The 15,382-nt window shown below is 41.9% G+C and overlaps 1 protein-coding gene across 1 annotated transcript in view; it reads left to right on the top strand.

Annotated features, from left to right (window-relative positions):
• Positions 1-15,382, top strand: part of MYO7B (myosin VIIB) — a 349,736-nt gene that overhangs the window by 173,803 nt on the left and 160,551 nt on the right. The window contains exon 19 of the mRNA XM_040348869.1: positions 4,612-4,706. Within this exon, the coding sequence (XP_040204803.1) occupies positions 4,612-4,706 (95 nt within the window). The remainder of the gene's footprint in view (positions 1-4,611; positions 4,707-15,382) is intronic.

Raw genomic sequence — 15,382 nt, 5'->3', positions numbered from 1 at the left:
TAGCCACACCCTGTACCTGGAGGTAGTGGGAGCCTTGGAAGAGGAAAGTGTTATGCTGAAGAATGAAATCCAGCATACTCAGTATGAACCCATTAAACTTCCAATCGGTAGTGGGTCGTTGTTTTAACACATGATCAATGGCCTCCAATCCTAGAATGTGTGGAATACTATTGTACAACGACTCCACATCAATTGTTACTAGGATCGCATCAGAGGGGATTGTCAAGTCCTCCAACATCTGGAGGAGATGAATTTTGTCCCTTGTATTGGATGGTAGAATCCATTACTGAGAATCAGTAATGGATTTTTTACTTATTTGTTGAACCTCCCCTTCTGTACCCTGTTTGGAAAAGGGTCCTTTTCTTTTTGTAGAGATTCGACCTGTATTGGAAGAGATCGATGAAGAGGAATTAGACGGTGTGTCTGACAGATAATCATTAGTTCTTACTTACTTACCTTGATTAGTTGTTTTTCTAACATTCTTATTTTTGATTTTTTTATTATCCTGATTCCACTTATAAGCCCTGCTCTCACAGAAGGCATTTTTATCCCTCCAGTATTGTTTCTCCTTTTTAATAAGGATTTGCCTACTGAAGTTCTCTAGATGTTCTTTCAACTTTTTCTCTTGTCCAGCATATTCCTCCAAGGTGTGAGCCGGGCATATAGTGATACAATCTCTTTGTCTAAAACTTTTAATTGTTGTTTATATTCATTCTGTAATAATTGCATTAAATTCTCGGAACATTCATTTAATTTAGTTTCCCAACTGGTTTTGAGCTCCTTGCTAATGGTATCCAATATTGGGAAGATTTGAATCCTTAACCCGATCGGATTAATATGTTCACTAATATATCTTTCCATAGATTGGATATGCCAATGCAAGGCAGACATTTTCTCCAACGTCTTAGTCAAACTAAAAAATAAGGAGACCAAGTCTGATGCCAATTGTTCTTTTCCCTGATAACTCCTCTCAATCTGAGCCATAAGTTCCTCCCAGTGCCCTCCCTGTAAATCCCCCATTGTCCAAAGCCAAGGAGACCCAAATAAATAGAAAAAGTACTAAAGAGAAAAAATGAACACGTGCTAGTAACAAAAAATACTAACAGATTTTTTCAGATCCACGGTCCTCTCTCATTAGGAAACCCCCAATAGAGAAAAACAAAAAAACATGGGTCTGAAATAGTTTATACATAGAAAATAGGATCCATGCCTCATTACATGAGTTGTGAAGAGGTTAATGGGTGTGTTGTCCACCCTAATATTGTAGAAAAAGATCAACTTATGTAGGGCGGCATGTAGTTGCCATCATCCCTTAATTAATGAAAGATTGGAAAAACCTCAAAAGGTACAAAATATAAATATAATACAAAATTGACAATGCAAAATAGATAAAGAATATATGATAAGGATTGGATTGGAAATGTGACAAAGATACTGTCCGTCATGGAATACCATCACCAGAAGACTGATGGAAAATGAGGCGGATAAACTGACGCGTTTCGAATGTAAACATACTTCTTCAAGGTATTTAACCACTTCCCGACCCGCGTATTGTAAATGTATGTCCTCTTTTTAAACATGGATATCTCAGTAACGGCAGCAGCTGCTGCCACAACTGAGATATCCATGTTTTCAGCGGGCGGCCGTGTAAACGATAACGGCGGTCTCCGCGGCGGATTCGCCACGAGATCGCCGTTATCGGTGGCGGGAGAGGGGCACCGTTAACGGCGACACGTTTCGAATGTACACATTCTTCTTCAAGGTATTTAACAGTATCACATCTAAAACAAAATCAAAATACAAATAAATATTAAGCATATAGAAAACAGAAAAACAAATCATCATCCCACACTAGACAAACAGTGGGAACAGCATGACTCACTTCTCCTTTAACCACTTAAGGACCGCCTCCTGCACATATACGTCGGCAGAATGGCACGGCTGGGCACATGTACGTCCTGTACTAGTACCCAGCCGTGGGTCGCGGGCGCGCGATCCGGTCCCTGGTCCGAAGCTCCGTGACCGGGACCTGCGGACCTGATCGCTGCTGGAGTCCCGCAATCGGTCCCCGGAGCTGAGGAACGGGTAAAGCCGTGTGTAAACACGGCTTCCCCGTTCTTCACTGTGGCGGCAGCATCATCCCTTTTATAGGGGGACACAATCGATGACGTCACACCTACAGCCACACCCCCCTACAGTTGTAAACACACTTCAGGTCACACATAACCCCATCAGCGCCCCCTGTGGTTAACTCCCAAACTGCAATTGTCATTTTCACAATAAACAATGCATTTTAAATGCATTTTTTGCTGTGAAAATAACAATGGTCCCAAAAATGTGTGTAAATTGTCCAAAGTGTCCGCCATAATGTCGCAGTCATGAAAAAAATCGCTGATCGCCGCCATTAGTAGTAAAAAAAAAAAAAATAATAAAAATGCAATAAAACTATCCCCTATTTTGTAAACGCTAAAAATTTTGCGCAAACCAACCGATAAACGTTTATTGCGATTTTTTTTACCAAAAATAGGTAGAAGAATACATATCAGCCTAAACTGAGGAAACAATTTTTTTTTTTAGATATTTTTGGGGGATATTTATTATAGCAAAAAGTAAAAAATATTGCATTTTTTTCAAAATTGTCACTCTATTTTTGTTTATAGCGCAAAAAATAAAAACCGCAGAGGTGATCAAATTCCACCAAAAGAAAACTCTATTTGTGGGAAAAAAAGGACGCCAATTTTGTTTGGGAGCGACGTTGCACGACCGCGCAATTGTCAGTTAAAGCGACGCAGTGCCGAATCGCAAAAAGGGGCAAGGTCCTTTAGCTGCATTTTGGTCCGGGTCTTAAGTGGTTAAAACCCTGTGCCCAAAGTATAGGGGTATGCCTCTCCCGATGTCCCCAGATGCAGATGCTTCCCCTTTTGTATCATGCGCTCAAAAACTCCTCATCCCTATAACCCATAGGGGGACAGAATCAATGGATTCAAGGAATGGCGTTAAAATTCCTCACCGTATCACTATATCAGGAGAAATCAAAGAACCCAACAATAAATGGGTAAGTTGAATAGGCAGACCAAAAAGGGGAATATCCAAAAACAAATAAATAGATTTCCCACAGTATACACTCACCCTTGCACCCTATGCATCCTTGGCCAAATGGGTCTTTTTTTATTGCAAACCAGAAGGTCCTGTATATATGGGGGATTCCTTTCTATCCTTCCTATGGTGAGTGTATACTCTGGGAAATCTATTTGTTTTTGGATATTCCCCTTTTTGGTCTGCCTATCCAACTTACCCATTTATTGTTGTGTTCTTTGCTTTCTCCTGATATAGTGATACAGTGAGGAATTTTAACTCCATTCCTTGAATCCATTGATTCTGTCCCCCTATGGGTTATAGGGATGAGGAGTTTTTGAGCGCATGATACAAAAGGGCAAGCATCTGCATCTGGAGACATCGGGGAGGCATACCCCTATACTTTGGGCACAGGTTTTTAAAGGAGAAGTGAGTCATGCTGTTCACACTGTTTGTCTGGTGGGATGGTGATTTGTTTTTCTGTTTTCTATATGCTTAATATATATTTGTATTTTGATTTGTTTTAGATGTGATACTGTTAAATACCTTGAAGAAAAATGTTTACATTCGAAACGCGTCGGTTTATCCGCCTCATTTGCCATCAGTCTTCTGGTGATGGTATTCCGTGATGGACAGTATCTTTGTTACATTTCCAATCCAATCCTTATCATATATTCTTTATCTATTTTGCATTGTCAATTTTGTATTATATTTATATTTTTGTAATAAATTTATATATTTTTTGTAAATATTTGAGTTTACTATTTGTTGCCTTTAAAATCCCACCCCTTTTGAGGTTTTTCCAATCTTTCATTAATTAAGGGATGATGGCAACTACATGCCGCCCTACATGAGTTGATCTTTTTCTACAGTGGAATAAACTTGGAATGAACTTAAAATTTAGTTTGCTCTGTTATTATATTTACTCTAAAGATGCTAAAATATATCACAAAGTCAAATACTAGTGCACATTTTTATTCTAAGGCCTCGTACACATGACCAGACATGTCCGATGAAAACGGTCCGCGGACCGTTTTCATCGGACATGTCTGCTGGGAGATTTTGGTCAGATGTGTGTACACACCATCAGACCAAAATCCCCGCTGACAGAGAACGCAGTGACGTAGAAGACACTGACGTTCTCTATCGCGCGAGTTCAATGCTTCCATGCATGCGTCGAATCAATTTGACGCATTCGCGGGATTTCGGTCCGCTGGTTAGACGTACTAACCAGTGGACATGTCCGACGGACAGCTTTCCAGCGGACATGTTTCTTAGCATGCTAAGAAACTTTTGTCCGCTGGAAACCTGTCCGCTAGGCCGGAAAATTGTCTGGTAGGCCCTACACACGACCGAACTGGTCCGCGGACCAGTTTCAGCGGACATGTTCGGTCGTGTGTACGAGGCCTAACATGTACATAACAAGTCTTACAATGAAGTGCTGTGCAATCAGTGTGTGTATATATAAATGTTTCTGCCAGATATTTTTTTCCTAATTTCCAACTAATATAGAAGTTTTTTTTTTTCTTTGTTCAGGATTTCCATGACACCAAACTGGAGGTGGAGCGTGAAAAAGCCCTCATTCACAAAGCTGTCATTATTCAGAATGTTTTAAGAGGGTATAAAGACAGGTAGAGTACACATTGCATATTAGTATTGTTGTGCTTTATTTTCTTTCTTGTGACTATACTCAGTGTTGTGTCTCAGCAGTGGCGCCAGACTGTTAACAGGTCACTATTGTTAATTATCACACAAACTTTCTGCTCTAACTCTTCTCACTATCTCCTAAAGTGGAAGTACATTTAAACTGTTAGGCCGCGTACACACGATCGGTCAAAACCGATGAAAATGGACTGAAGGTCCGTTTCATCGGTCCAAACCGATCGTGTGTGGGCCCCATCGGTCAGTTGTCCTTCGGTCAAAAAAAAGAGAACTTTCTTTAAAATTGAACCGATTGACGCCTAACCGATAGGTCAAAACCGGTCGTTAGTATGCAAAAGCATCGGTCAAAAAGCCGCGCATGCTCAGAATCAAGTCGACACATGCTTGGAAGCATTGAACTTCGTTTTTTTCAGCACGTTGTGTGTTTTACGTCATCGCGTTCTGACGCGATCGGTTTTTAACCGATGGTGTGTAGGCACATCAGACCATCAGTCAGCTTCATCGGTTAACCGATGAAACAGTCCTTCAGTTCATTTTCATCGATCGTGTGTACGCGGCCTTACTCATTGTGAGCCGGCAAACTGTTTTTTGCAGAAGAGATATCAATGGTCTCTTCTGCAAACAATCCACTTACTTGCCTGTTCTCCTGAGCTTTACATGTGTAGCTCAGCTTACAGTGCCGGCCAATTTCCTGTGTGCTGGGATGACGTCACTCCTTTGCATGCGCAGGAGCCAGTTATCCCGGCACAATGAAGATGGCCGAAGACTGGCACACAGAAGAAGGTGCTGGCAAAGGACATTGTAGGAAAAGTAAGTAAAGCTCTCTTTAGTTATGTTTTGAAGCTCTTAAAGCAAAAATGCCATAACATTTTCTTACAATAGCATACCAAATTTGTGTTATTAGCTTAGGCCCCGTACTCACGACCAAACATGTCTGCTGAAACTGGTCCGCAGACCAGTTTCAGCAGACATGTTTGGCCGTGTGTTGGCCCGAGCGGACCATTTTGGGACGGATCGGACAGGTTTCCAGCGGACAACTGTTTCCCGGACTTGTTTTAAAACAGTCCGCTGGAAACCTGTCCGCCCGGACATGTACGGTCGTCTGTACAGACCTACCGTACATGTCCTGCCGCCCGCATCCCTCGCATGCGTCGAATGACTTCGACGCATGCGTGGAAGCATTTTTAAGGCGGGCCGCCCACGTCGCCGCGTCATTGTCGCGGCGACACCGCGTCATCGACGCGGCGACACCGCGGACACGCCCCGCGTAATGTTTACGCGCGGGCTTCTGTTCGATGGTGTGTATAGCCATCGAACAGAAGTCCCCGGGCAGTCCCCGGCCAGACATGTCCGATGGAAACGGTCTGCAGACCGTTTTCATCGGACATGTCCTGCCGTGAGTACTCGGCCTTAGTGTTTCTTGACCTTTTTCCAGTCAAGGCACCCTTTAAAATTATGGATGATCTTGAGGTGCCCCCTTCTAAAATGTAATAAACCAAACAATTTTTTTACATAGCAGCATCCACACACATAGGACACCCAACATTAGAGATTATTTATTCTTTCAAAGAAAATTTACACACTGGCAATCCAGCATTTCTTCTTTCTCATATCCTACCCAGAACACGGCTAACATGACCACAGTGCTGACAGAGAGGGATGGGGTCAAGCAAGGATGCTATGCAGGTGCCCAATGTCCTCTTCATCAACCAATAATGTCAGTGGTTGTTAGGATGCTAGCGGCTGGCCTGAACAGTACCCAAGGTTGTAATTGTGCACAATGAAAACCTGTGGCTTTGTGTAACAAAAAAGCAAGCTTGATCCACCCCGCTGCCTTGTACGGAATGTTTGGGCAATTTTGGGTAATTTTTAGGCATTTTGCCAAGGCACCCCTGAAGAACCCAGAAGGCACCCCAGTTGAAAAGGGGTGAATTAGCTGAATATTTTGGTTGACAGCAGAATGGCAACAGCAGGGTGTGCTACTATCAGCTGATAATATAAGCTAACCAGCCAATATAACATATACTGTATCATTATTTCGATTAGCGACAGTGGATAGAAATAACAGGTCTATAAACGGATGCAAGGTAGCATTGTATGAACTTTTTAAGCTGTTACTAAACATTCTTCTATACACGTGTTAGAATATACACATTTTATGTTTTGATTAAATGAAAAGCAAAATCTCTGACTTTGAAAGATCGTAACCACTTCAGTACCGGCATTAATCATCCCCTTTATTACAAGGTCTTGTTCAAGTTTTGAGTGTTTTAATACTTTGACTGACAATTACTCTGTAATGCAACACTGTGCCCAAATAAATTTTATCTAATTTTTCAAGACAGATCAAGCTTTCTTTTGAAGGTGTTTAATAACCATGTTTTTCTTTTACTGCAGAAAAAAAACAATGACAAAAAAATAAAAAAAACTTTTACTCTTACTTAATGTTTTTAAACAGAGTAAATATAAATGCCAGGACAGTACAATACACTTGAAATTACATATTTTTGAAAAGTAGATAACCCAAGGTGTTTTTTTACCACAATTTTTTGGAAATGAAGAAACATGCCAGAATTGAAGGGGTTAAAAAATTTAGCTTTGTAATGGTGCACTAGGTACCAGTATGTCCTCCTGGAACAATAGGGGAGAGGCCCAGTCGTATATGTATAGTGGCCAGTTCACCAGAGGGTAAATAAATACTGAACTAAGAACTATTAGCCTCTTAATTGAGTATACAGCATAATATGCAATTTATGAGGAAAATAATGTAATTTATGAATGATTTGCAAGCTGGAAAATTGTGCAATACTGTACATACCGGTAGTTACATAGTCAAGCTGAAAGGAGACACATCTAGATCATCTAGTTCAACCAATAAAAAATTAAATAAATAGAAAATCTCCATATGCACAATCCACAGTTGCTCCTTCTGTGGTCCAGTTTGCTCCAGCAGGGATAAAAACCCTTCCACATCCCCCAAGAGGCAATTGGATATTCCCTGGATCAACCATTTCTGGTGTAATTACCTATAAATGTTAATATATAGTTATATAAGGGCTTGCTGCGTATAGCAGACATTTGTGACAGAGGGGGTGTGCTAACTGAGCAATCAATGCGGGAAAAATATCAAATGCCATTAGCGGAATGTTATAGATATGCCCAATTACGTCATTATGTGCAGACTCTGGCTCGTCGGGGTGATCTGGCGGCTTCTACTCCCATGGAGCACTTTTGTACTCACTATGATAGACTCAAAGGCCATATTTCTGAGATATATGCGATGTTGATGAGTTCATCGACTAAATTGAACTATATGCTCCAATGGCAGGAATATTTGCAGGAAACCCTCGGCTTGGAGGAGTGGCACAGGATGTCAGACACAGCGTCTAGATCGCTTATCAATACATCCATAATAGAAGCTAATTATAAAGTGTTGCTTAAATGGTATATGGTGCCGGCTAGGCTTGCTACCTTTGTACATGGAGTTACCCCCAAGTGTTTTAGAGGCTGTGGCCAGACTGGCACCACCTACCATATTTGGTGGACTTGTCCTAAGGTTAGGAGGTTCTGGATCAGGGTCTATAATTTTATATACTCCTTGGCCCGGATTCAGATAGGAGATACGACGGCGTATCTCCTGATACGCCGTCGTATCTCTGAGTCCGGCCGTCGTATCTATGCGCCTGATTCATAGAATCAGTTACGCATAGATATCCCTAAGGTCCGACAGGTGTAAGTGTCTTACACCGTAGTATCTTAGGCTGCAATTTCACGCTGGCCGCTAGGTGGCGCTTTCGTTTGTTTACGCGGGGAATATGCAAATTACTATTTACGTCGATTCAGAAACGAACGACCGCCCGACGCTTTTTTTTACGTCGTTTGCGTTCGGCTTTTTCCGGCGTATAGTTACCCCTGCTACAGTATATGAGGCTTAGCTAATGTTAAGTATGGCTGTCGTTCCCGCGACGAAATTTGAATTTTTTACGTTGTTTGCGTAAGTTTAAAGGTGAAGATAGAGGGCGCTAAATACCACACGTAATAAGCAAATATATGCAATAATCAGTGCAGGTGTCAGCTGGGCTGTTCTACCACTTGCTGGCTAAGATAAGCTATCAACTCAACAAATAAATAATGTGAAAACACACCAAAAACAAACAGATATATATATATAGATTAAAGTCCCAAAATATTGCAGACGGCGCTGCACAATTAGTGATGCCACATCAATGTGATTCAATGTGATCCAATGAAAAGAAAGCCAATATGATAAAGAAAACATTCCAAACGTCTTCAATTATTGTGATCTTCTTAAAAAAGAGAAAGAGTGCCACCACCACACTTTGCGTCTTCAATTCCACCCAAGGTGCTTTAATAGTATAATGCTCTTACCAGAGCTTGTTGACCACTTTAATGAAAAAGCTGGTCTAACAAGCATATGCAGGATTGTGCCTGCGCACATGAAGATATGGATAGAACGGTCATGGATCCAGGCGCTCCAAATGAGATATATATGCAGGGGAAGAAAGCCAAGGAGATGCCAATAGCGTGATAACGTTTTATTAAAAGAACATTAAAAACATAGAAAAGCCAAAAGGCCTCTTACTTCAGGGGGTGCCCACCCGGCACTGAGGCTGCAGACCTTCTACCGCCAATCTGCGGTTTGAATTGAGGGGTCAAGGGGAGGAAGCTGCCGCCGTCACACCACCACGAGATCCTCGCTGCCAAACACCACAGAGCGGGGGGACGTCACGTGACCAGGACTGCCTCCGACGTACGTTTCGTTAGTATAACGTCATCAGGGGGGCGTGCCTGGTCACTGTTGCATCTTGGTATTTGTAGTATGTAAGGGCCGGTGATTGGACGAATGGGAAATCATATGTGAATTCAGCCTCAGTGCCGAGAAGACACTCACAGGATATATTCCACATATATTTATCATCAATACACACCCTAATGTAATGCTTCATTCACAAATAGGTACAAATCATGTAAAAAGGTACAAAATTAAAAAATATAGATATTTTTAAAACTGCGGCTCTCGCATCCCTCCGGACGTGCACCATCATTAAATACATGGCAAACACAGTTCGTCCCGCAAAACAGGGAAAATTGCTCTTACTGGGGCACATCATTACAATACATATACCACCAGGTATATAGGAGGGAGAGGGGGACATATAAATTAATACCTGGGCAGAAAAAAACACCACAAAAAAACAAAATAAAATAGAAGAAAAAAACATCTCCCTTGTCTCCCTCTAGGTGGGCAAAGCCCAAGGGAACTAGGTAAGGAAACTCACCACAGCCATATGATGAGAGTAAAGGCAATATTAAAAAAAGCAGCAACATTAGAAAGAAAGAGCCCACATCCTCAAAAGATCAGGGAAGGAATCAAAAGAAGAACTGGAACCCTCTATCAATACACATAGGACTATAATTAGACGGATATACTTTATGAAGAAAAATGAGATCTCAAAATACATTAGGTTAGATAAAGGAATAAACTTGGTAGGAGATTTGGTTCAATCATCAGTTAAGAAACAATTGAGATCTAGCTCAATGTTCTAGCTCAATGTTCAACCCTGATGGTTGCATAGTACGCATTTTATGAACCCATTTCATTTTGTGAAACACTGCGCAGCATGTGAATACCTCGCCAGTGTTTACTAATTTTATCAATGCCGTAAAAAATACTTGATTTATGTGTGGGCCCTAGATTGCGTTTGCCAACGCTTGCGGATGTGTTGAGACGCTTTTGTACTGTTGTATGAATCTGTTCAATAAACATAATTGAATAATATTCAGTTAAATTTTGTGCATTTGGGAATGCATCCAGCTTATTTTTACAACAATCTATTGTGCTGGCCAGAACTAGTTCCTAAAGGGAGTCTATTCTACTATTTTGCAGCCCTTAGGCTTCATGTACACAGGACATTTTTTTCAACCTCTCCTGAACGATTTAACTTGACAGATAGTGACCCACGTTTAAAACATCCGTTTTGCCGCATTTACATGCCACGTTTACCGGCGCTTTGCCTCTTTTGCGTTTAGAAGCGTTTGAATTTTTTTTATTATTATTCTCAGTCAACCACAAAGTCTAAGGCCCCATACACACGGGAGGATTTATCCGCGGATACGGTCCAGCGGACCGTTTCCACGGATAAATCCTCTCGAGGATTTCCGCGGATTTCCATCCGATGGAGTGTACTCACCATCGAATCGAAATCCGCGCCGAAATCCTCTGGCGATGACGTGTCGCGCCGTCGCCGCGATTATGACGCGGCGACGTGCGCGACGCTGTCATATAAGGAATTCCACGCATGCGTTGAATCATTACGACGCATGCGGGGGATCCCTTCGGACGGATGGATCCGGTGAGTCTGTACAGACCAGCGGATCCATCCGTTGGAATGTATTCCAGCGGATAGATTTGATAGCATGTCATCAAATATTTATCCGCTGGAAATCCATCCCAGGGGATAAATATCCGCGGAAACAGATCCGCTGGAGTGTACACACCATAGGATCTATCCGCTGAAACCCATTCGCTGGGATTTTTCAGCGGATGGATTCTATCGTGTGTATGGGGCCTAAGGCCCAGAATCAGACCCGGGGTCGCAAAAAGCCGTGGGTCCAGAAGACTGGTAAACAGAACCCTAAAGCTCCCGTATGAGGGGGTGCCCCCGCTCGGCCGAGTGGGGGGATGGCTTTGGCAGTTTTCAACAGCTTGGCAAACTGAGAAACTGGACAGATGAGTAATTTCCATAGTATCCCTAGGATACAAAATTGAATTCCGGGAGATCCCACCTTGTCGGTTCCTAAACTCAAATATCTCCAGAGATCCATTAAAAAGGAGATCCCTCTTCCAAGCAGTAGAACACTTGCGGTCCCAAGGCGTAATCAAAGAAGTTCCTCTAAAGGAACAAGGCACGGGGTTCTATTCAAACCTCTTTGTGGTTTCCGAAACCAAATGGGAACGTCAGACCCATTCTGGATCTAAAATCCCTAAATCAGTTTGTAAACTTTCGTCATTTCCGAATGGAAACAATTCGATCAGTGGTTTCCACCCTACAGGGTGGGGAATTCTTGGCATCAATAGACATCAGAGATGCAAATTTACACGTGCCTATTCATCCCGCTCACCAAAAATTCCTAAGATTCGCTGTAGAATACCAACACTATCAGTTTGTGGCTCTGCTTTTCGGCTTAGGCCTTGTACATACGAGCAAACATGTACGATGAAACCGGTCCGCCGGACCGTTTTCACCGTACATGTCTGCCCGGGGGTATTTCTGTATGATGGCTGTACTCACCATCATACAGAAATCCGCGTGTAAACAATACGCAGGCAAGCAAAGGGCCACAGTTTGGAGACCACTGGTTTAAGGAATAAAATTCCTCCTTTTCCTGTTAAGGCGCACTCGACCAGGGCGATAAGTGCTTCATGGGCAGTGCATCATCGGGCTTCGATGGCTCAGATCTGTAAAGCTGCAACTTGGTCTTCAGTCCATACATTTACCAAATTCTACCAAATAGATGTCAGAGGATATGAGGATGCCACCTTTGGGCGTAGTGTGCTGCAAGCAGCGGTATAGGGTCTCTTGTCCATGGCGGTTTGCTTGATCTGTGTCTCTCTCCCCTCATATTGAGCATTTCTCTGGGATGTCCCACTATGTAAGGACTTAGACTCTGTGTCCCGTGGTGTACGATAAAGAAAATAGGATTTTTAATAACAGCTTACCTGTAAAATCCTTTTCTTGGAGTACACCACGGGACACAGAGGTCCCGCCCCTCTTCTGGATTACGTATTGCTTTGCTACAAAACTGAAGTACTTCCCTTAGGGGAGGGGTTATATAGAGGGGAGGCTGTCTTCATTGGTTTTGTCAGTGTCCTATCACCTTTGGTGAACTATACAACCCACTATGTAAGGACTTAGACTCTGTGTCCCGTGGTGTACTCCAAGAAAAGGATTTTACAGGTAAGCTGTTGTTAAAAATCCTATTTTTTTTGCTTTCAAAGAAACTCAACTGCCTAAAAACGGCAATAAACAAGATGTGTACATGGTCACATAGGATAACATTGAATGAGTTCAGGATCAGTTGAAAAAAAGCGTTCAACTGCCTTATCCATTTTATTGCCCATCTCTGAAATGTCTCCAGTTCCCTAATATCTTTGTGAATTGAAGGCCAAAACTGAACTGTCTTATTAATGATTTGTACAGGGGCAAAATTATGTTTCTCTCTCTGGATTTGATACAAGAAAGTACAGGGGTTGTACAATAATAAGATGTTGGACCGCCTTTGGCATCCAAGTCAGCCTGAATTGGGAATTGACAAATATAAGTCTTGGATGGCAGATTATGGAATCTGACATGCAAAAATCTGGGTCACAATCCTGCGCAATGTCCTTTTGTCTCTTTCAGTCAGTTGAGCATGTTGACTGCGCTTATGCTTATCAGATGAAATTTTCCCAGAAAATGTAAATGCCATCATAACCTTTGATACTGTACCTCGTGACACCGCAAATAAATTGTCAACTTCAGTCACAGAGGCACCGGATAAGAAGGCACCAACTATTTACCCTCTTTGAAATTCAGTAAGCTCTGACATGGCTCCGAATTACTAGCAGCGCATGCAGTGGATGATGAAAGCACAGCTTCCCACCTGTTTGCTAGGTGTGGCTCTTCACACAGAGGAAGCAAAAGTATGTTACATCACTTCCGCTTTCAATGCAAAACATGTCGTCACTTTCACACCTGCAAATCATGTACTGTAGTGTTTCCATATTTTTGTCCAACCCTTGTATTTTGCTAGCTTTAGAAAATTCAGCTTAGTATTGCATGCTTTTATTAAATTTTTAATCTAAATTTGTAAAAGAAAATCCCACAAATAGAGCTTTCTTTTGGTGGCGTTTGATCACCCACTGCATTTTTTATTTTATGGAGTGGAGGGGGATGCAAACAATCGGAACTTCCCCCTCTGAGTGAAGTTCTGCTTTATTAAGAGTTAATGTTACTATGTTGCATGCAACACAGATAGCTGAACTGTACCAGTGTCATTGGACCCAGTAAACATAGGGTGGGAGGGGGAAGTAAGACACCCAGGACAGGCAGTGACATTAAATTATTCTAAAACAGAAAAAAATATTGCGCATGCCAAAATAAATCTAATTGTGTAGCAGCGGCTTCTCAAAAATGTTATACAACATCAAATAGATATACAAGAAAAAAGGGAGTCGCACTAAATAGTAATATATGTGAACACCTAAGTGGCGTGAATCATACTTCATTGGCAAAAAAAGTGCGTAAACACTTATATAACATAAACTGTAACCCTAGGAATATAGGTACAGTGTGACAAATAATAGATGCACCTGTATAGCACGAACTATAACCTTGTGACAAAATACATCAAAACAGTCCATAAAAATGTAAACATTTTGGTTAGGAGCGTGTGCCCGAGACTTCCGGGTCCTCACACGTGTAACGCGGTGACGTCAAAGCGCCGCCTCCCGACGTTTCGTCTCAACAGGGACTTGTTCACGGGGTCTCGTGAACAAGTCCCTGTTGAGACGAAACGTCGGGAGGCGGTGCTTCGACGTCACCGCGTTACATGTGTGAGGACCCGGAAGTCTCGGGCACACGCTCCTAACCAGGCCGGCCGGCTGTTTTATGCTTTTTATATCTTGGATTGATGTAAGTGCACAATCTCTTTTATTGAATAAACTACCATACAGTGTTACACTATGAGCTCTCCTTGGTTTCTTTCATATTCTGGAGCTCTGCCTCGGGCTGCCTATTGAGAAGTCACTTATTGCTGTGGTGTTTACTATTGATGGACGCTCGATCCAGTTTATGTTATATAAGTGTTTACACACTTTTTTTGCCAAAGAAGTATGGTTCACACCACTTAGGTGTTCACATATATTACTATTTAGCGCGACTCCATTAAATTATTCTACATAACTGCTTTAGGCAAATAGTTACATACAACAGCTGGTTTTAGAAATTGTTAGACAGTGATACTGAGAAATGTGGGAAAGTTTTATTTTAGAACAGGGCTCTTCTATAAAAGGAGGCATTATCATCATTAAACAAAAGAGCAGAAGACGCCACCATCTAATTGTATTAGTTTATATATATATAAAAAAAAAAAAAAACAGTTTAAAAAATGGTTAAAAACCAAGTGCCACGAGGCACTCCCTCAAGCGCTCACAATCAACTGCTGAAGCTTAAAGGGGTTGTAAAGACAAAAATATTTTCCTTTTAAATTAAAGTCTGACAGTAGCTGATAAAGTAAAAAGTAGTGTTTTGCATTTTAACTAGTTTGATCCTTGTTGAAATCGAGCTGTTTTATTCACCTCAGTCACTCCTGAATCATTATTCTCACTGACTTCCTGGTTTGCGGTGCGCATTCATTCTTGCTACATCACGGCCTAATGAGAACTACAGTTCCCTTTAGGCTTAGCCTCCATGCCTGTGAGGGGTAAGAGAGCATCTTCACGCAGGGCTGTAGTCATAGGGAGGGGGTGAGCACATTCTGCTTTCCACCATGCAAAACGGCTCAGATGCTGGTGGAAAGCAAGAAGAGGAGAGACAGGAAATGGCATTTTCAAACCTGGATTACTGTATTTTGGAGGTCAAAA

Source organism: Rana temporaria, chromosome 4 (genome assembly GCF_905171775.1).
Source record: "Rana temporaria chromosome 4, aRanTem1.1, whole genome shotgun sequence".
NCBI lineage: Eukaryota > Metazoa > Chordata > Amphibia > Anura > Ranidae > Rana > Rana temporaria.
Note: the sequence above shows the minus strand (reverse complement) of the source record. Positions and strands in the feature narration are given on the sequence as shown.